This window comes from Macaca nemestrina, chromosome 6 (assembly GCF_043159975.1).
Source record: "Macaca nemestrina isolate mMacNem1 chromosome 6, mMacNem.hap1, whole genome shotgun sequence".
NCBI classification, from domain to species: domain Eukaryota; kingdom Metazoa; phylum Chordata; class Mammalia; order Primates; family Cercopithecidae; genus Macaca; species Macaca nemestrina.
This window is the reverse complement of record NC_092130.1, coordinates 1,377,600-1,390,164: the sequence shown is the minus strand read 5'-3', so window position 1 is coordinate 1,390,164 and position 12,565 is coordinate 1,377,600. Positions and strand designations below refer to the sequence as shown.

The window sequence follows — 12,565 nt, the reverse complement described above, 5'->3', positions numbered from 1 at the left end:
TTTCTTTACATTATTCTCTTAATTCTGTCACACTTTCTTTCATCTCAGTCTATGATCCTATCATTAATTTGTTTCCTAGAATCCATGTTGTCTTTGCAAATCTTTGTGTCATTTCCCTGTGCAGTGTAGCTGCTGGGTGTTCAGTGTAGTTGCTGGGTGTGCAGTGTAGCTGCTGGGTGTTCAGTGTAGCTGCTGGGTCTTCAGTGTAGCTGCTGCGTGTTCAGTGTAGCTGCTGGGTGTGCAGTGTAGCTGCTAGGTGTGCAGTGTAGCTGCTGGGTGTTCAGTGTAGCTGCTGGGTGTTCAGTGTAGCTGCTGGGTGTGCAGTGTAGCTGCTGGGTGTTCAGTGTAGCTGCTGGGTGTGCAGTGTAGCTGCTGCGTGTGCAGTGTAGCTGCTGGGTGTGCAGTGTAGCTGCTGGGTCTTCAGTGTAGCTGCTGGGTGTTCAGTGTAGCTGCTGCGTGTGCAGTGTAGCTGCTGGGTGTTCAGTGTAGCTGCTGGGTGTGCAGTGTAGCTGCTGGGTGTTCAGTGTAGCTGCTGCGTGTTCAGTGTAGCTGCTGGGTGTGCAGTGTAGCTGCTGCGTGTGCAGTGTAGCTGCTGGGTGTGCAGTGTAGCTGCTGCGTGTGCAGTGTAGCTGCTGCGTGTTCAGTGTAGCTGCTGGGTGTGCAGTGTAGCTGCTGCGTGTGCAGTGTAGCTGCTGGGTGTGCAGTGTAGCTGCTGGGTGTGCAGTGTAGCTGCTGCGTGTTCAGTGTAGCTGCTGCGTGTTCGGTGTAGCTGCTGGGTGTGCGGTGTAGCTGCTGCGTGTGCAGTGTAGCTGCTGGGTGTTCAGTGTAGCTGCTGGGTGTGCGGTGTAGCTGCTGGGTGTGCAGTGTAGCTGCTGGGTGTGCAGTGTAGCTGCTGGGTGTGCAGTGTAGCTGCTGCGTGTTCAGTGTAGCTGCTGCGTGTTCAGTGTAGCTGCTGGGTGTGCAGTGTAGCTGCTGCGTGTGCAGTGTAGCTGCTGGGTGTGCAGTGTAGCTGCTGCGTGTGCAGTGTAGCTGCTGGGTGTGCAGTGTAGCTGCTGGGTGTTCAGACTTCCTTAAAAGCATGCTCTTCAGCTATCACTGCTGAATTGTCAAAGAAATTTTATAAATCTTTGCTTATTGCCCTGTTGTTTCCTTTTCAATTACTCATCCTGAGTCAGGGCTGGAGTGTCCAAGTTTGGGTGTCTCCTTGGAGGTGGGTCTCCTTGGAGCCTCCCTGCTTTGGGGACACAGTGAGAATCACTGTCTGCACCGAAGTGGGGGATTTTCCAACGAGGTTCCTTTTATCACTCAGGAGGGCAGAACACTGTGGCTGAAGTGGCAACACCTCAGGGCACTTGGTCTGGGTGCAGTGTTTTCTCGGCCAGCGTGACCGCTCCAGGGACCAGCTTCTGCGTCTGACCTGGGCTCTGGCCAAATGTACATTCTAGGTCCTCAGCACCATGGGGTCTGCTGTCCTCCTCCTGGATACAGGGTGTGTGCCTCAGTGATGAAACGCCCTAAGGTTCAGGGGGTGAGCCAGAACCAAGGAACAGGCCCCAGCAAAAACCTCACTCCCTCAAGACTCTGACCACGTGGACGCCTGCGTGAGTAGCCCTGGCCCCTGTGATACCACCAGGCTGCTCTGCTGAGCGGGGTGGACGGGGCTCTCCTTCCGTTCTCTGGGGGACACCTTCCCTTCCAAACTGGGCAGGGTGAGCTGCTGACCCTGCAGAGTGCTCTGGGGAGAAGCAGCACCACTGCACTTTCTGCGGATGGGGGGGGTGCCTGCCCATCCCGCCCAGTTACACTGCCTCGGAGAACCACTGATCTGCAGTGGGTAGGGGGCACCAAGCAGGCTGGTGCTACTCTCCTGTGGCCTGGCTTCCACCAGGATTAACTGCAGAGGGACCCGTCAAGTGCCAAGGCTTAGTGCCTGCTAATAAGCTCCGTGTAACTGCTCTGATGTATTTGGTCCTATCTAACATCAGGCTTGGCACGAACTTACACGATGCCACAGGATGTCTTGGGTTGGGGGGTCCGGCTGACTTCAGAAATCACTCTCTATGCTGTACACCCTCGCTTGGCATGTCCAGGTTGGGGGCTTCAGGGGGTTGTGACCAGACCAGGACTCACCTAGAGTGGGGGACCCCCTGGAAGGCCCAGGTAATATCTTAGACTCCGGCCTGCCCTTGGAGGCCTGGGAGGAGACAGGGATTAGATTCTCTCTCCCACTCCACGCCTACTGCATCCCACTGCAGGGGACCCGGCGCCCTGGGACTGACCACAGACCCCTGAGGGCAGCCACCAGGAGGTGCAGACCTACCAGTCTTTCCCCCGTGAGAGGGGGCAAGGGTGTCATTTAAAAGAATCGCACGTGGAGAACCATCCTGGGGCCCCAGGCAAGTGACACAGACCTGTGAGCTGGCCTGAGGGGGTGACTGGGCGAACAGGAGAGCCTGAAACCCACCAAGGACAGCAGTTGCAGCGACCTTGGCCCTTTGCCAACCCGTGGTGCTCCAACTCACCATCAGCTCAGTGTTTCCAGATCCTCCAGTTTTTCAAGGGATGCCAGAAGTCTGGACTTTTATGCACAGTGATTCTCAATTTTTAAAAACATGAAGCAGGCCGGGCGCGGTGGCTCAAGCCTGTAATCCCAGCACTTTGGGAGGCCAAGGCGGGCGGATCACGAGGTCAGGAGATTGAGACCATCCTGGCTAACCCGGTGAAACCCCGTCTCTACTAAAAAATACAAAAACCTAGCCGGGCGAGGTGGCAGGCGCCTGTAGTCCCAGCTACTCGGGAGGCTGAGGCAGGAGAATGGCATGAACCCGGGAGGCGGAGCTTGCAGTGAGCCGAGATCCGGCCACTGTGCTCCAGCCTGGGCAACAGAGCGAGACTCCGTCTCAAAAAAAAAAAAAAAAAAACATGAAGCAAGCTGAGTTGAGGGCTCTCCACCTGGGAAGAGCCCTCGGCTTCCAGCTGCAGCCCCTGCTTCTCCAAACCCTAAGCCCCTGGCGCTGAGGTCTCCTGCTGGGGCCCACGGTGCATCAGGCACCAGTCAGGACCAGCACAGCCCCTGCCCTTACCTGGACCATTCCGCGGGGAAGAGATGGGTTTAGCTGCATAAGGACAGAACCCATCCTTCCCTGAAGGGCACAGCCTTCTGCAACATTTCCGTCGCTTGGGGAGGAAGAGTGCCCAGACCCCTCAGTCCCGCACACGGCCTCGTCCCACATATGGGCTGGGTTCCAAGGAGCCAGCAGCTCTCCTGGTTAAGTGCCACGGTTTTCCTGTGCACTCCTGGGAGGCCAGCACCGCCCTGGACCAGGCTGCCTGCCTCCTGACTGAGGTCCAGGCCACTGGAGGATCTCTGGGAGAGGGGTCATCCGCATTCTCTTGGGAAGACAAAGCAGGCTAGGAAGTCAGAGGTGGGCGTGGAACCTGCTTTGGCGGGCACTGGCCCTGACACAGCTCAGGGTGAGGTGGAACCGTGGGGATGGGAAAGCATGCCACGTACCGTTGCCTTTGTCCGAGCGCTGGGGGTGGCTATTGACAGCACTGGGGACCCCGTGGGTGGCCCAGCGCGTGTGGGCAATGCCGAAGTGTGTCTCAAACTCCACTTTTAAGTCCATGCTGTCTTGTTCTAAATGAAAGGAAAATCAGTTTGCCACACTTGAACCACAAGCCTTGGCCCAGGACTGTGAGGGTAACCTGGGGTCGTTACCCAAGTCACATCACCCACACCGACGGCACCTCCCCCCGGGCTCCCATCCCAGGAGTCCACGCAGGCCCACAAACCGCCCATGCTGAGGATTATTTACTACTTGTCTGTAGCTTAGCTCTCTTCTTCACAGAAATAAACTTGCTTTAAAAAGAAAATGATATATCCCTACCATAAACAGAAAAGCACTATCATTTGCCAGAATTAAAATAACTACTGTATATAACTATTAACACTTAAAAAAATTATCCCCGTGCTGCCACCACCTAAAATAAACCATCCCACACCCTGCGAAGCCCGGTTTTACAGCATGGGCTTAACCCTCCTTCTGTGTATCTGAGCCGGGACAAGTGAAAATCTCCAGCGTCCGACGCTGTTGGAACACAGTCCTGGAAAGCGGCGGGTGCCGCACTGGCTCCTCCCGCTCCGAGGCCCTCCACTTACTGTAGAGTTCTTCATCGAGAGCCTTGACTTTGCCCCGTTTCTTGACCAGCTGAATGTGTCTTTCTTTGGCGTCATCATTATTCCCATCGATTGCCACACCTGTGATGTAGACATTATTTGTTATATTGGAACTTAAGCTTTTTCTCACACACTTAGCACAAGTGCTCCACAGGGCCAGGGCTGCGTGCCCCGGGCTGTCTGTTTACGGCGGGTTGGAGAGCTGGACAGTTTTCAGGAAATCTACTTTGAAAGAGGCTTAACAGCAAGTGGAGAAGCTCCTGCCTCCTCCCGGGCCGCAGCTGCCCCCAGCCCCGCTCCTGCCCAGGGTGAGCCCCTCGGGACGCTTCCCCACTGCAGGTGCTACCAGGCCCTCGGCTGAGGGCAATGGGCCCAGGCAGGGCATTCATCCCAAGGGCTCCCCACATTGTGACATTTTCGTTGCATTTCCACTGCGTTAGTCAGTGTTTTTCCCATCGTCTATCATAAGAGTCAACGGGGATCTAAAATAATTGGGATCCCCCTTTCTCCTCGGGCTGCATAATCAAACAGGGTCAACAGACTAAACATCCACCTCTGTAGTAAGTGGAGGCCTGAACTCTGAGGCAGCCACCCGGTGCAGCGCTGTGTAGCCACTTAGAAACCTACTTAGAAAGACTTTAGGATCGGCCGGGCACGGTGGCTCACACCTATAATCCCAGCACTTTGGGAGGCCAAAGCAGGTGGATCACGAGGTCAAGAGATCAAGACCATCCTGGCCAACATGGTGAAACCCCGATTCTACTAAAAGTACAAAAATTAGCCAGGTATGGTGGTGGGCACCCATAATCCCAGCTATTTGGGAGGCTGAGGCAGGAGAATCACTTGAACCCGGGAGGTGGAGTTTGCAGTGAGCCGAGATAGCGTCACTGCACTCCAGCCTGGGTGACAGAGCGAGACTCCATCTCAAAAAAAAAAAAAAAAAAAAAAGAATGAAAGAGTTTAGGATCATAGAAATGCTAAGTGAAAAGAGAAGAAAATAAAATTACAAAATTGCATATTTTTTGTAAATATGCAAATATTGATGTACAACACCTCTTCCACTCTCCACCACAGACCACCCCAACAGATAAGAGCGACCAGAGGGGGTACCCAACGACTGGGGGTCGGGTCCTTGTTTAATGAAGCCACCTCACTGAGGTAGGCCTGGCAAGCGCAAAGCTGTGCACACTCAACGTTTACACTTGATGAGCTTGGAGGCCCACATGCCCCCGGGAAACCATCACCGCAGTCCATGCCATCAACCTATCACCTCCGAGCGTCTCCTCCTGCCCTCTTTATGTATTGTTTTGTGTGTGATAAGAGGACTTAGCACACGCTCTACCCTCTTGGCTGGGCTCACTGGCTCACACCTATAATCTCAGTGCTTTGGGAGGCAGAGGCAGGAGGATCACTTGAGGCTACGCCGGGCAACACAGTGATTTTCTACAAAATCAAAAAATTAACCGGGTGTGGTGGTGTGTGCCTGTAGTCCCAGCTGCTGAGGAGGCTGAGGGTCGCCTGAGCCCAGAGTCTGAGACTGCAGGGAGCCAATTTCTTGGAACTGTACTCCAGCCTGAGAGATAAAAATAAAAAACTACCCTTTTGGCAAATGTGTATGTGCACAATGCAGTGTTGTTCAGGTCCGTCACCGTGCGCTGCAGGGCAGCCACCCTGGACGTACTCACGCGGCGAGACTGCGGCTTCGTAGCCTCTCTGCTTCCTGATGGGGGACTTCTGAGGAAGGGGGTTTTCTGGGGTTTTTTACCCTTGTTCCTTCCTTCTATTTGTCTACGGTTTTCTAATTTCTTTAACGGACAAGTGTTATTTTTATATTGACAAGAGACGTTAAAAAGTAGCAGAAAAATGCCCAGGTTGTACACCCCCCTGCAGAGGACACGGGTGAGCCCAGAGCAGCGGAGCCCCGTCCCCAGCCACGAGGCGGGCGGCCGCAGACCCACCTGCCGAGTCATAGCCTCTGTACTCCAGCCGCTGCAGGCCCTTGATGAGGGTTTCAAAGATCTCCTTCCTGGTCCGGGGGACTCTGTAGTTCATGTAGGCAAAGATTCCTGTTCCAAGAGAAAAAAAAATGGCGCATTCATAAAATACTCAGCTCGTGTTTGGAAGAAGACGCTTGTGGGGATGCACCAAGGTGGCATCACAAAGCGCTCCCAGGGGCTTACGGAGGTGGGTGTGCCCCTCCCCGGCACAGCAGAAGAACGGCGTGCCCCTTCTTCCCCCTGTGACCCCCAGAAAGTCTATGTCACGTGTCTCGGGCTGGCAGTTTCACTGCGGAGAACTCATCCTATGCTGCACTTGCAGGAGGCAGCTTTCAGTGTGGCAAAGTCCGTAAGAGAAAAGGCAGCCATGAAACTCGACCACCTTGGGACATCCGGAAGTCCCCACCTCCACGCACTCCCCGGTTTGCCGCGCACACACCTAGGAGCGCCGCAGCAAGTGACGGCAGCCCCTGGGGCAGATGGGACGGGCGCCAGGGACTTTGCTTCCACGGTCCCCTTCTCCGTAAGGCTGGAGCTTGGCCTTAAATAAGCACTACGTGAGCCTGGGAGCAGTGGCTCACACCTGTCATTCCAGCACTTTGGGAGGCCGAGATGAGTGAATCACCTGAGGTCAGGAGTTCGAGACCAGCCTGGCCAACATGGTGAAACCCCATCTCTACTAAAAATGCAAAAATTATCTGGGCGTGGTGGCGTGTGCCTCTAATCCCAGCTACTCGGGAGGCTGAGGCAGGAAAATTGCTTGAACCAGGGAGCTGGAGGTTGCAGTGAGCCGAGATCGTGCCACAGCACTCCAGTCTGGCAACAGAGCTAGACTCTGTCTCAAAATTTAAAAAGCACTACTTTTACGACAGCAAGAACAAAACCATCTCATGCCCCTTGGCCCCTGCAGAATCCTTATGTTCAAGGTAGGCCTGAGTCAAGAAGATTTTGTTCCACTTGACTTTCTGTATTCGTATTTCAAGATAATATTTTTCCAAATAGAAAGTTAGCCGTTGTGGTGTTGGTTCCGCCTTCCAGATTCCTGCACTCCTCAATCGTGATGACAGATCCTTGATCTCCTCTCTCCTGCCCTGTGCATACCCCATCCCCATCCCATCATCGCTCTGTCCTTTCATCCTCTCTCCCACTGTTTAGGAAAACCTGCCCACCTCAAAGCTCAGCTCCAGCCCCCGCCCTGGGCAGGTGTGCTCCTGGCTCTGGCCACCTCAGTGCTCTCACATCATGGGTTACCCACAGTGCCCACCGAGGGCGCAGGCTGGTGCTTCTATCTTTGTGTTCCTCACTGTGTGTTGGCACCCAGTCCTGTTCACATGTGGAGCAGAGTATGTGATGAGTGTGTATCCACATCCACGGAGGGAGGCAACAGTGCGGGTCATAGAAACGTCACTGGGTTTCAGGCATATTCACAGTAACTGTCCTAGTCGGCTTGGGCTGCTGTAACAAAATACCACAGACGGCCTGGGTGATAAGCCACAGACATCTATTCTCACAGTTCTGGAGGCTGAGAAGTCCAAGATCAAGGTGCCGGCAGACTCAGTGTCTGGTGAGGGCCCATTCCTCACAGTGACTTCTCATTCCAACCTCGTATGGTGGAAGGGGCGGGGGTCTCTCTGGAGGTTTTATTTTTTTGAGACGGAGTCTCGCTCTGTGGCCCAGGCTGGAGTGCAGTGGTGCGATCTCGGCTCACTGCAAGCTCCGCCTCCCGGGTTCACACCATTCTCCTGCCTCAGCCTCCTGAGTAGCTGGGACTACAGGCGCCCAACACCACGCCCAGCTAATATTTTTTGTATTTTTAGTAGAGACGGGGTTTCACCATGTTAGCCAGGATGATCTTGATCTCCCGACCTCGTGATCCACCCTCCTTGGTCTCCCAAAGTGCTGGGATGACAGGAGTGAGCCCCCGCGCCCGGCCCCGCAGTTTTTAGATAAGGGCACTCCTCCCATTTGTGAGGCCCCGTCCCCATGACCCATTCACCTCCCCAAGGCCCCACCCAGTGACATCGCCATGCAGGTGAGGATTTCAGCAGACGATGACGGGGGAACACAAACTCTCAGACCACAAAGGCAACTCGCCTTACGGAGAACGCCCTGTGGGCCGGGCACTGGGCCACCGGGTCCCAAACAGCCTCTGAGGCTAGTCCATGGCCCTCCTCTTAACTTCTAGACCAGAGCCACAGGGGAGCCTGTGACTCGTCCAGAGCCAGAGTGGAACCAAGAATCCCCAACTCAGGACTTAAACATTCCTACCCACTGGCCAGTGCCCTGGGATGGAGGCCACGAGGGTTACAAGAAGGTTTATTTTCCCAACTATGTTTTGCTGGGATGAGAGAAAGATCTGATCAGGATTGAAATGCTTCCAGAGGTGAACCTCGGAGAGGACAACCTGCCCACAGAGAGGACAACCTGCCCACAGATAACGGAGAGTTGACCGTGATTATACACAAAACCACCTGGAACATCTCTGGTCGTTGAAAGATCAGATTCATGTCAATACGCTGCATCTGAATAAATGATTAAACCTCAATGAAATGAATGTTATATTCCTGAACTGTGAGCGAGGTCCCATCATATAAACTTAATTAATCTACAAACAGTCAAAAATAGGCAATAAAATTAAATAGTACTATAAATTATACTTAACATGCTTCCTGAAAGCTACTGGACACAGGATACGTTTACACACACGTACTAAGGTAGGGGATTTATATATAAAAATATGTACACTGTGCTTTCTGTGCGTTTTCTTTTAAAATCTGCCAAGGGCAATTTTCTCGGTAGGCTATTTTTATCCTCCTCGCCGTCTTTAGGTCAGGTGAGAGGAGCTGAATGTAAGGGCTGTGTGTGCAGTTCAGGCCCTTCTCCGGCAGGGCCGAAGTGCCCCCAGCGAGGGCTGCACAGGGCTGCTGCTGCTATTTATGGTTCCAGAGGCTCACACGACAGCCCCCAAACCTCTGGGCATGGGAGGTACTTTTGCCACCTTAGTTTTTAAAAAGATAGTTATTTTTTGATATGGTTTCACTGTCTCCCCACCCAAATCTCATCTTGAATTGCAGCTCCTACAATTCCCCAGTGCTAGGAGGTAACTGAATCACGGGGGTGGATCTTTCCCATGCAGTTCTCGTGAGAGTGAGTAAGTCTCACGAGATCCGATGGTTTTATAAAGGGGAGCTTCCCTGCACAAACTCTCTTCTCTCGTCTGCCGCCCCGTGAGACCTGCCTTTCACCTTTGTCATGACTGTGAGGCCTCCCCAGCCATGTGGAACTGTGAGTCCATTAAACCTTTTTCTTTTGTAAATTGCCCAGTCTTGGGCATGTCTTTAACAGCGGCATGAAAATGGAGTAATACATCTTTGAATGTCAATTAAAAATTTTTAACAGCTTCCTTGAGATATAAGTCATGTACCATAGCATACTCCCATCTAAAGCATACAATTCAGTGGTTTAGTATATTCAGAGTTGTGCAATTATCACCATTCATGTTTAGGTGAAATATTTTTTCCTTTTTGAGACAGGGTCTCGCTCTGTTGCCTAGGCTGGAGTGCAGTGGTGTGATCTCAGCTCACTGCAACCTCGAACTCCCAGGCCCAAGCTATCCCCACAGCCTTGGCCTCACAAAGTGCTGGGATTACAGGCATAAGCCACCGTGCCCAGCCTTGGTGAAATTTTCATAACATTAATTCTTCTAAAAACAACCAGAGGCCGGCACAGTGGCTCACGCCTGTAATCCTAGCACTTTGGGAGGCCAAGCCGGGCAGATCACGAGGTCAGGAGTTCGAGACCAGCCTGGCCAACATGATGAAACCCTGTCTGAACTAAAAAAATAAAAAAATTAGCTGGGTGTGGTGGTGCACACCTGTAATCCCAGCTACTCAGGAGGCTGAGGCAGGAGAATCTCTCGAACTCGGGAGGCAGTGGTTGCAGTGAGCTGAGATCGCGCCACTGTACTCCAGCCTGGGTGACAGAGAGAGACTCCATCTCAAAAACAAAAACCAAAAAAGAAAGAAAGAAAGAGGCCGGGCGCGGTGGCTCAAGCCTGTAATCCCAGCACTTTGGGAGGCCGAGACGGGCGGATCACGAGGTCGGGAGATCGAGACCATCCTGGCTAACATGGTGAAACCCCGTCTCTACTAAAAAAAAAAATACAAAAAACTAGCCGGGCGAGGTGGCGGCGGCTGTAGTCCCAGCTACTCGGGAGGCTGAGGCAGGAGAATGGCGGGAACCCGGGAGGCAGAGCTTGCAGTGAGCTGAGATCCGGCCACTGCACTCCAGCCTGGGCGGCAGAGCGAGACTCCGTCTCAAAAAAAAAAAAAAAAAAAAAAAAAAAAAAAAGAAAGAAAGAAAGAAACAACCAACCAGAAAATTCCCTGTGGGCACATGGTCCAATTCTGGTCAATGTAAAGACCACAGTTAAGCGAGGGAGTGAACAACTCAATACAATTTTTGTTGGAGTCTTTTACACTAAACTTTCCTGGCATCCTGGCTGGGAACGTTCTAGAATTATACCTGTACCACCCTAAGGGAAGCAGACATCACAGATGACACAAAGGTTCAGAAATGTACCCACTGCCAACTCTGAAAAGGTTTTGCATCTGAGTGATGTTCCCGAGTGCTTCATGAGTCAGCTCTGCATCTCCCCCCTGCAGCTCCCCTGCCTCCCAGCCAGGCTTCACTCCCGCACGCACGTCAGGCGAGAACGTTCGGCAGGCTCCGCAAGGCGCCTCTGACTTTCGGACCCATGACAGCCTCCTGGACGGCAGCAGGGGTGTAAGGGGTCCTTGTCCTCAGGCCCACCCGCTGGGTCCGTACCCAGGCACAGCATGGCAGTTCACTGCAGTGAGAAAAGTGGCCAAGGAGCGGTTTTCACCGTCTTTGCGCAAGAACGCATAAATCTCATTTTCCCCACAAGCCCTCTTGCATAGTGACATCTCTTCAGTCGTTTCTTTCATGAAGGAAGCTCTGTTTCTTTCCTTTTGCAGCTCATCCTCTTGGCTGGATCCTCCCTGCACTCTACTGCACTCAAGTGAATAAAACAGCATTCACACTGTGCTCTGATTCTTTAAAAATAAAACACAAAATAAAATGAAGCTCCTTTCCCAAGAATTTCTCCTGCTGTTTACATCAGAATTCCCTTTTGGAATTCCTTCCATCCATAAATAAGAGCTACGATGAGAATCCATTTTTTAAAACCTATGAGGTCGGTAAAGATCAAACAGTTTGACAGTGAGAGTTTAAATCTGCATACCCTCTTTGGAAGGCAATTTGGCAATCTCTCAAAATTAAAAAAGTACACATCTGTGGACCAGAGCTGTTGGGCTTCTAGGAAGGTATCCAGCGGACGTCTTCGCGGAGATGTGTGTGCACACGTGTGAGGATGGCTGCTCAGGGCTCTTGTGGTTGTCAAAGACTAGCGACAGCCTGACGTCTGGCAGGGGCCGGGCAAGAGACAGTGCAGCCACACAGCAGGGCCTTTTGGAGGCAGCTCTCAACAGAGCAAGGGAAAGCTGGCATTCTCTTGGAAGGCAATGTACATCTCCAAGATGTGTCAAGGGGAAAAGAAGCTTGCAGAACATGAGTAAATTATGCAAGGGTTGGGGGAGGAGCATGGAGCATTTCTAGAAGGGCACCCGCCCAGAGGGCCGTCCGTGGTAGCCTCTGAGGTCACTGGACGTCGAGCAGAAACTTCCTTTCCACTGCACGAGTCCTCTTTATACGGTTAAGACGTTTCACCGTGTGCCAGTATAATACGTGACATGTGCCCCTACGTGAATGAGGTGGTGGAGAGAACATCATCATTATCTAGATGCCAGATAATGTCTAAATAGGCCAAGACTTCATTCCATCCACCGGGAGATGTCCTAGCCAAGGCCTGAGGGTTGACATGGACCAGCTGTTTGGACAGTGGTGTACACGACACAGACCTGCCTGGTTCACCCTGATTTCCTGTGGCACCGGCACTCCGGTGAGGGGGACCCGAGAGCTTCTGGGGACAGGAGGAGTAATCACGCAGCACCTGGGACCCCGGCCAGGCCAGACCTCCGTCTGGTTCTGCTTTCCACCAGTGCTCTAACCCTCCTGGCATGTCCGAAGCACCAGGACCACAACGGCCCTTCCCTCTGCAGGGGACGCCAGCCCTGACCTGGCCAGGCCCTCTTGCCCGTCGACCTCTCCAGCGGGGCTGGGCCCACCTGACTTAGCTGGTCCCCAGTTCCACTCCCCTGAAGAACAACAGCCATACGAGGGCTGTAAGAAAGGGCTACCTGAGCACATGCCCCAGCCTTAAAAATACCAGCCCAGGGCCACCCACCTGGATTGGCTTCCTCCCTGCCACTGCCATTCACCAGCCAAGGCACAGCCAGAAGCACAGAGG

The 12,565-nt window shown here is 53.1% G+C and overlaps 1 protein-coding gene and 1 long non-coding RNA gene across 2 annotated transcripts in view; one reads left to right on the top strand and one right to left on the bottom strand.

Annotated features, from left to right (window-relative positions):
* Positions 1-12,565, bottom strand: part of LOC105483985 (glutamine-fructose-6-phosphate transaminase 2) — a 56,420-nt gene that overhangs the window by 35,011 nt on the left and 8,844 nt on the right. Inside the window, exons 2-4 of the mRNA XM_011745088.2 lie at positions 6,139-6,246; positions 4,163-4,261; positions 3,515-3,640 (exon numbers count right to left, since the gene is read on the bottom strand). Coding sequence (XP_011743390.2) covers positions 3,515-3,640; positions 4,163-4,261; positions 6,139-6,246 — 333 coding nt within the window. The remainder of the gene's footprint in view (positions 1-3,514; positions 3,641-4,162; positions 4,262-6,138; positions 6,247-12,565) is intronic.
* LOC139363680 (uncharacterized) lies at positions 9,375-11,282 on the top strand. Its single transcript, XR_011624399.1, has 2 exons — positions 9,375-9,462; positions 11,175-11,282. It is a non-coding gene; the product is annotated as an uncharacterized lncRNA (long non-coding RNA).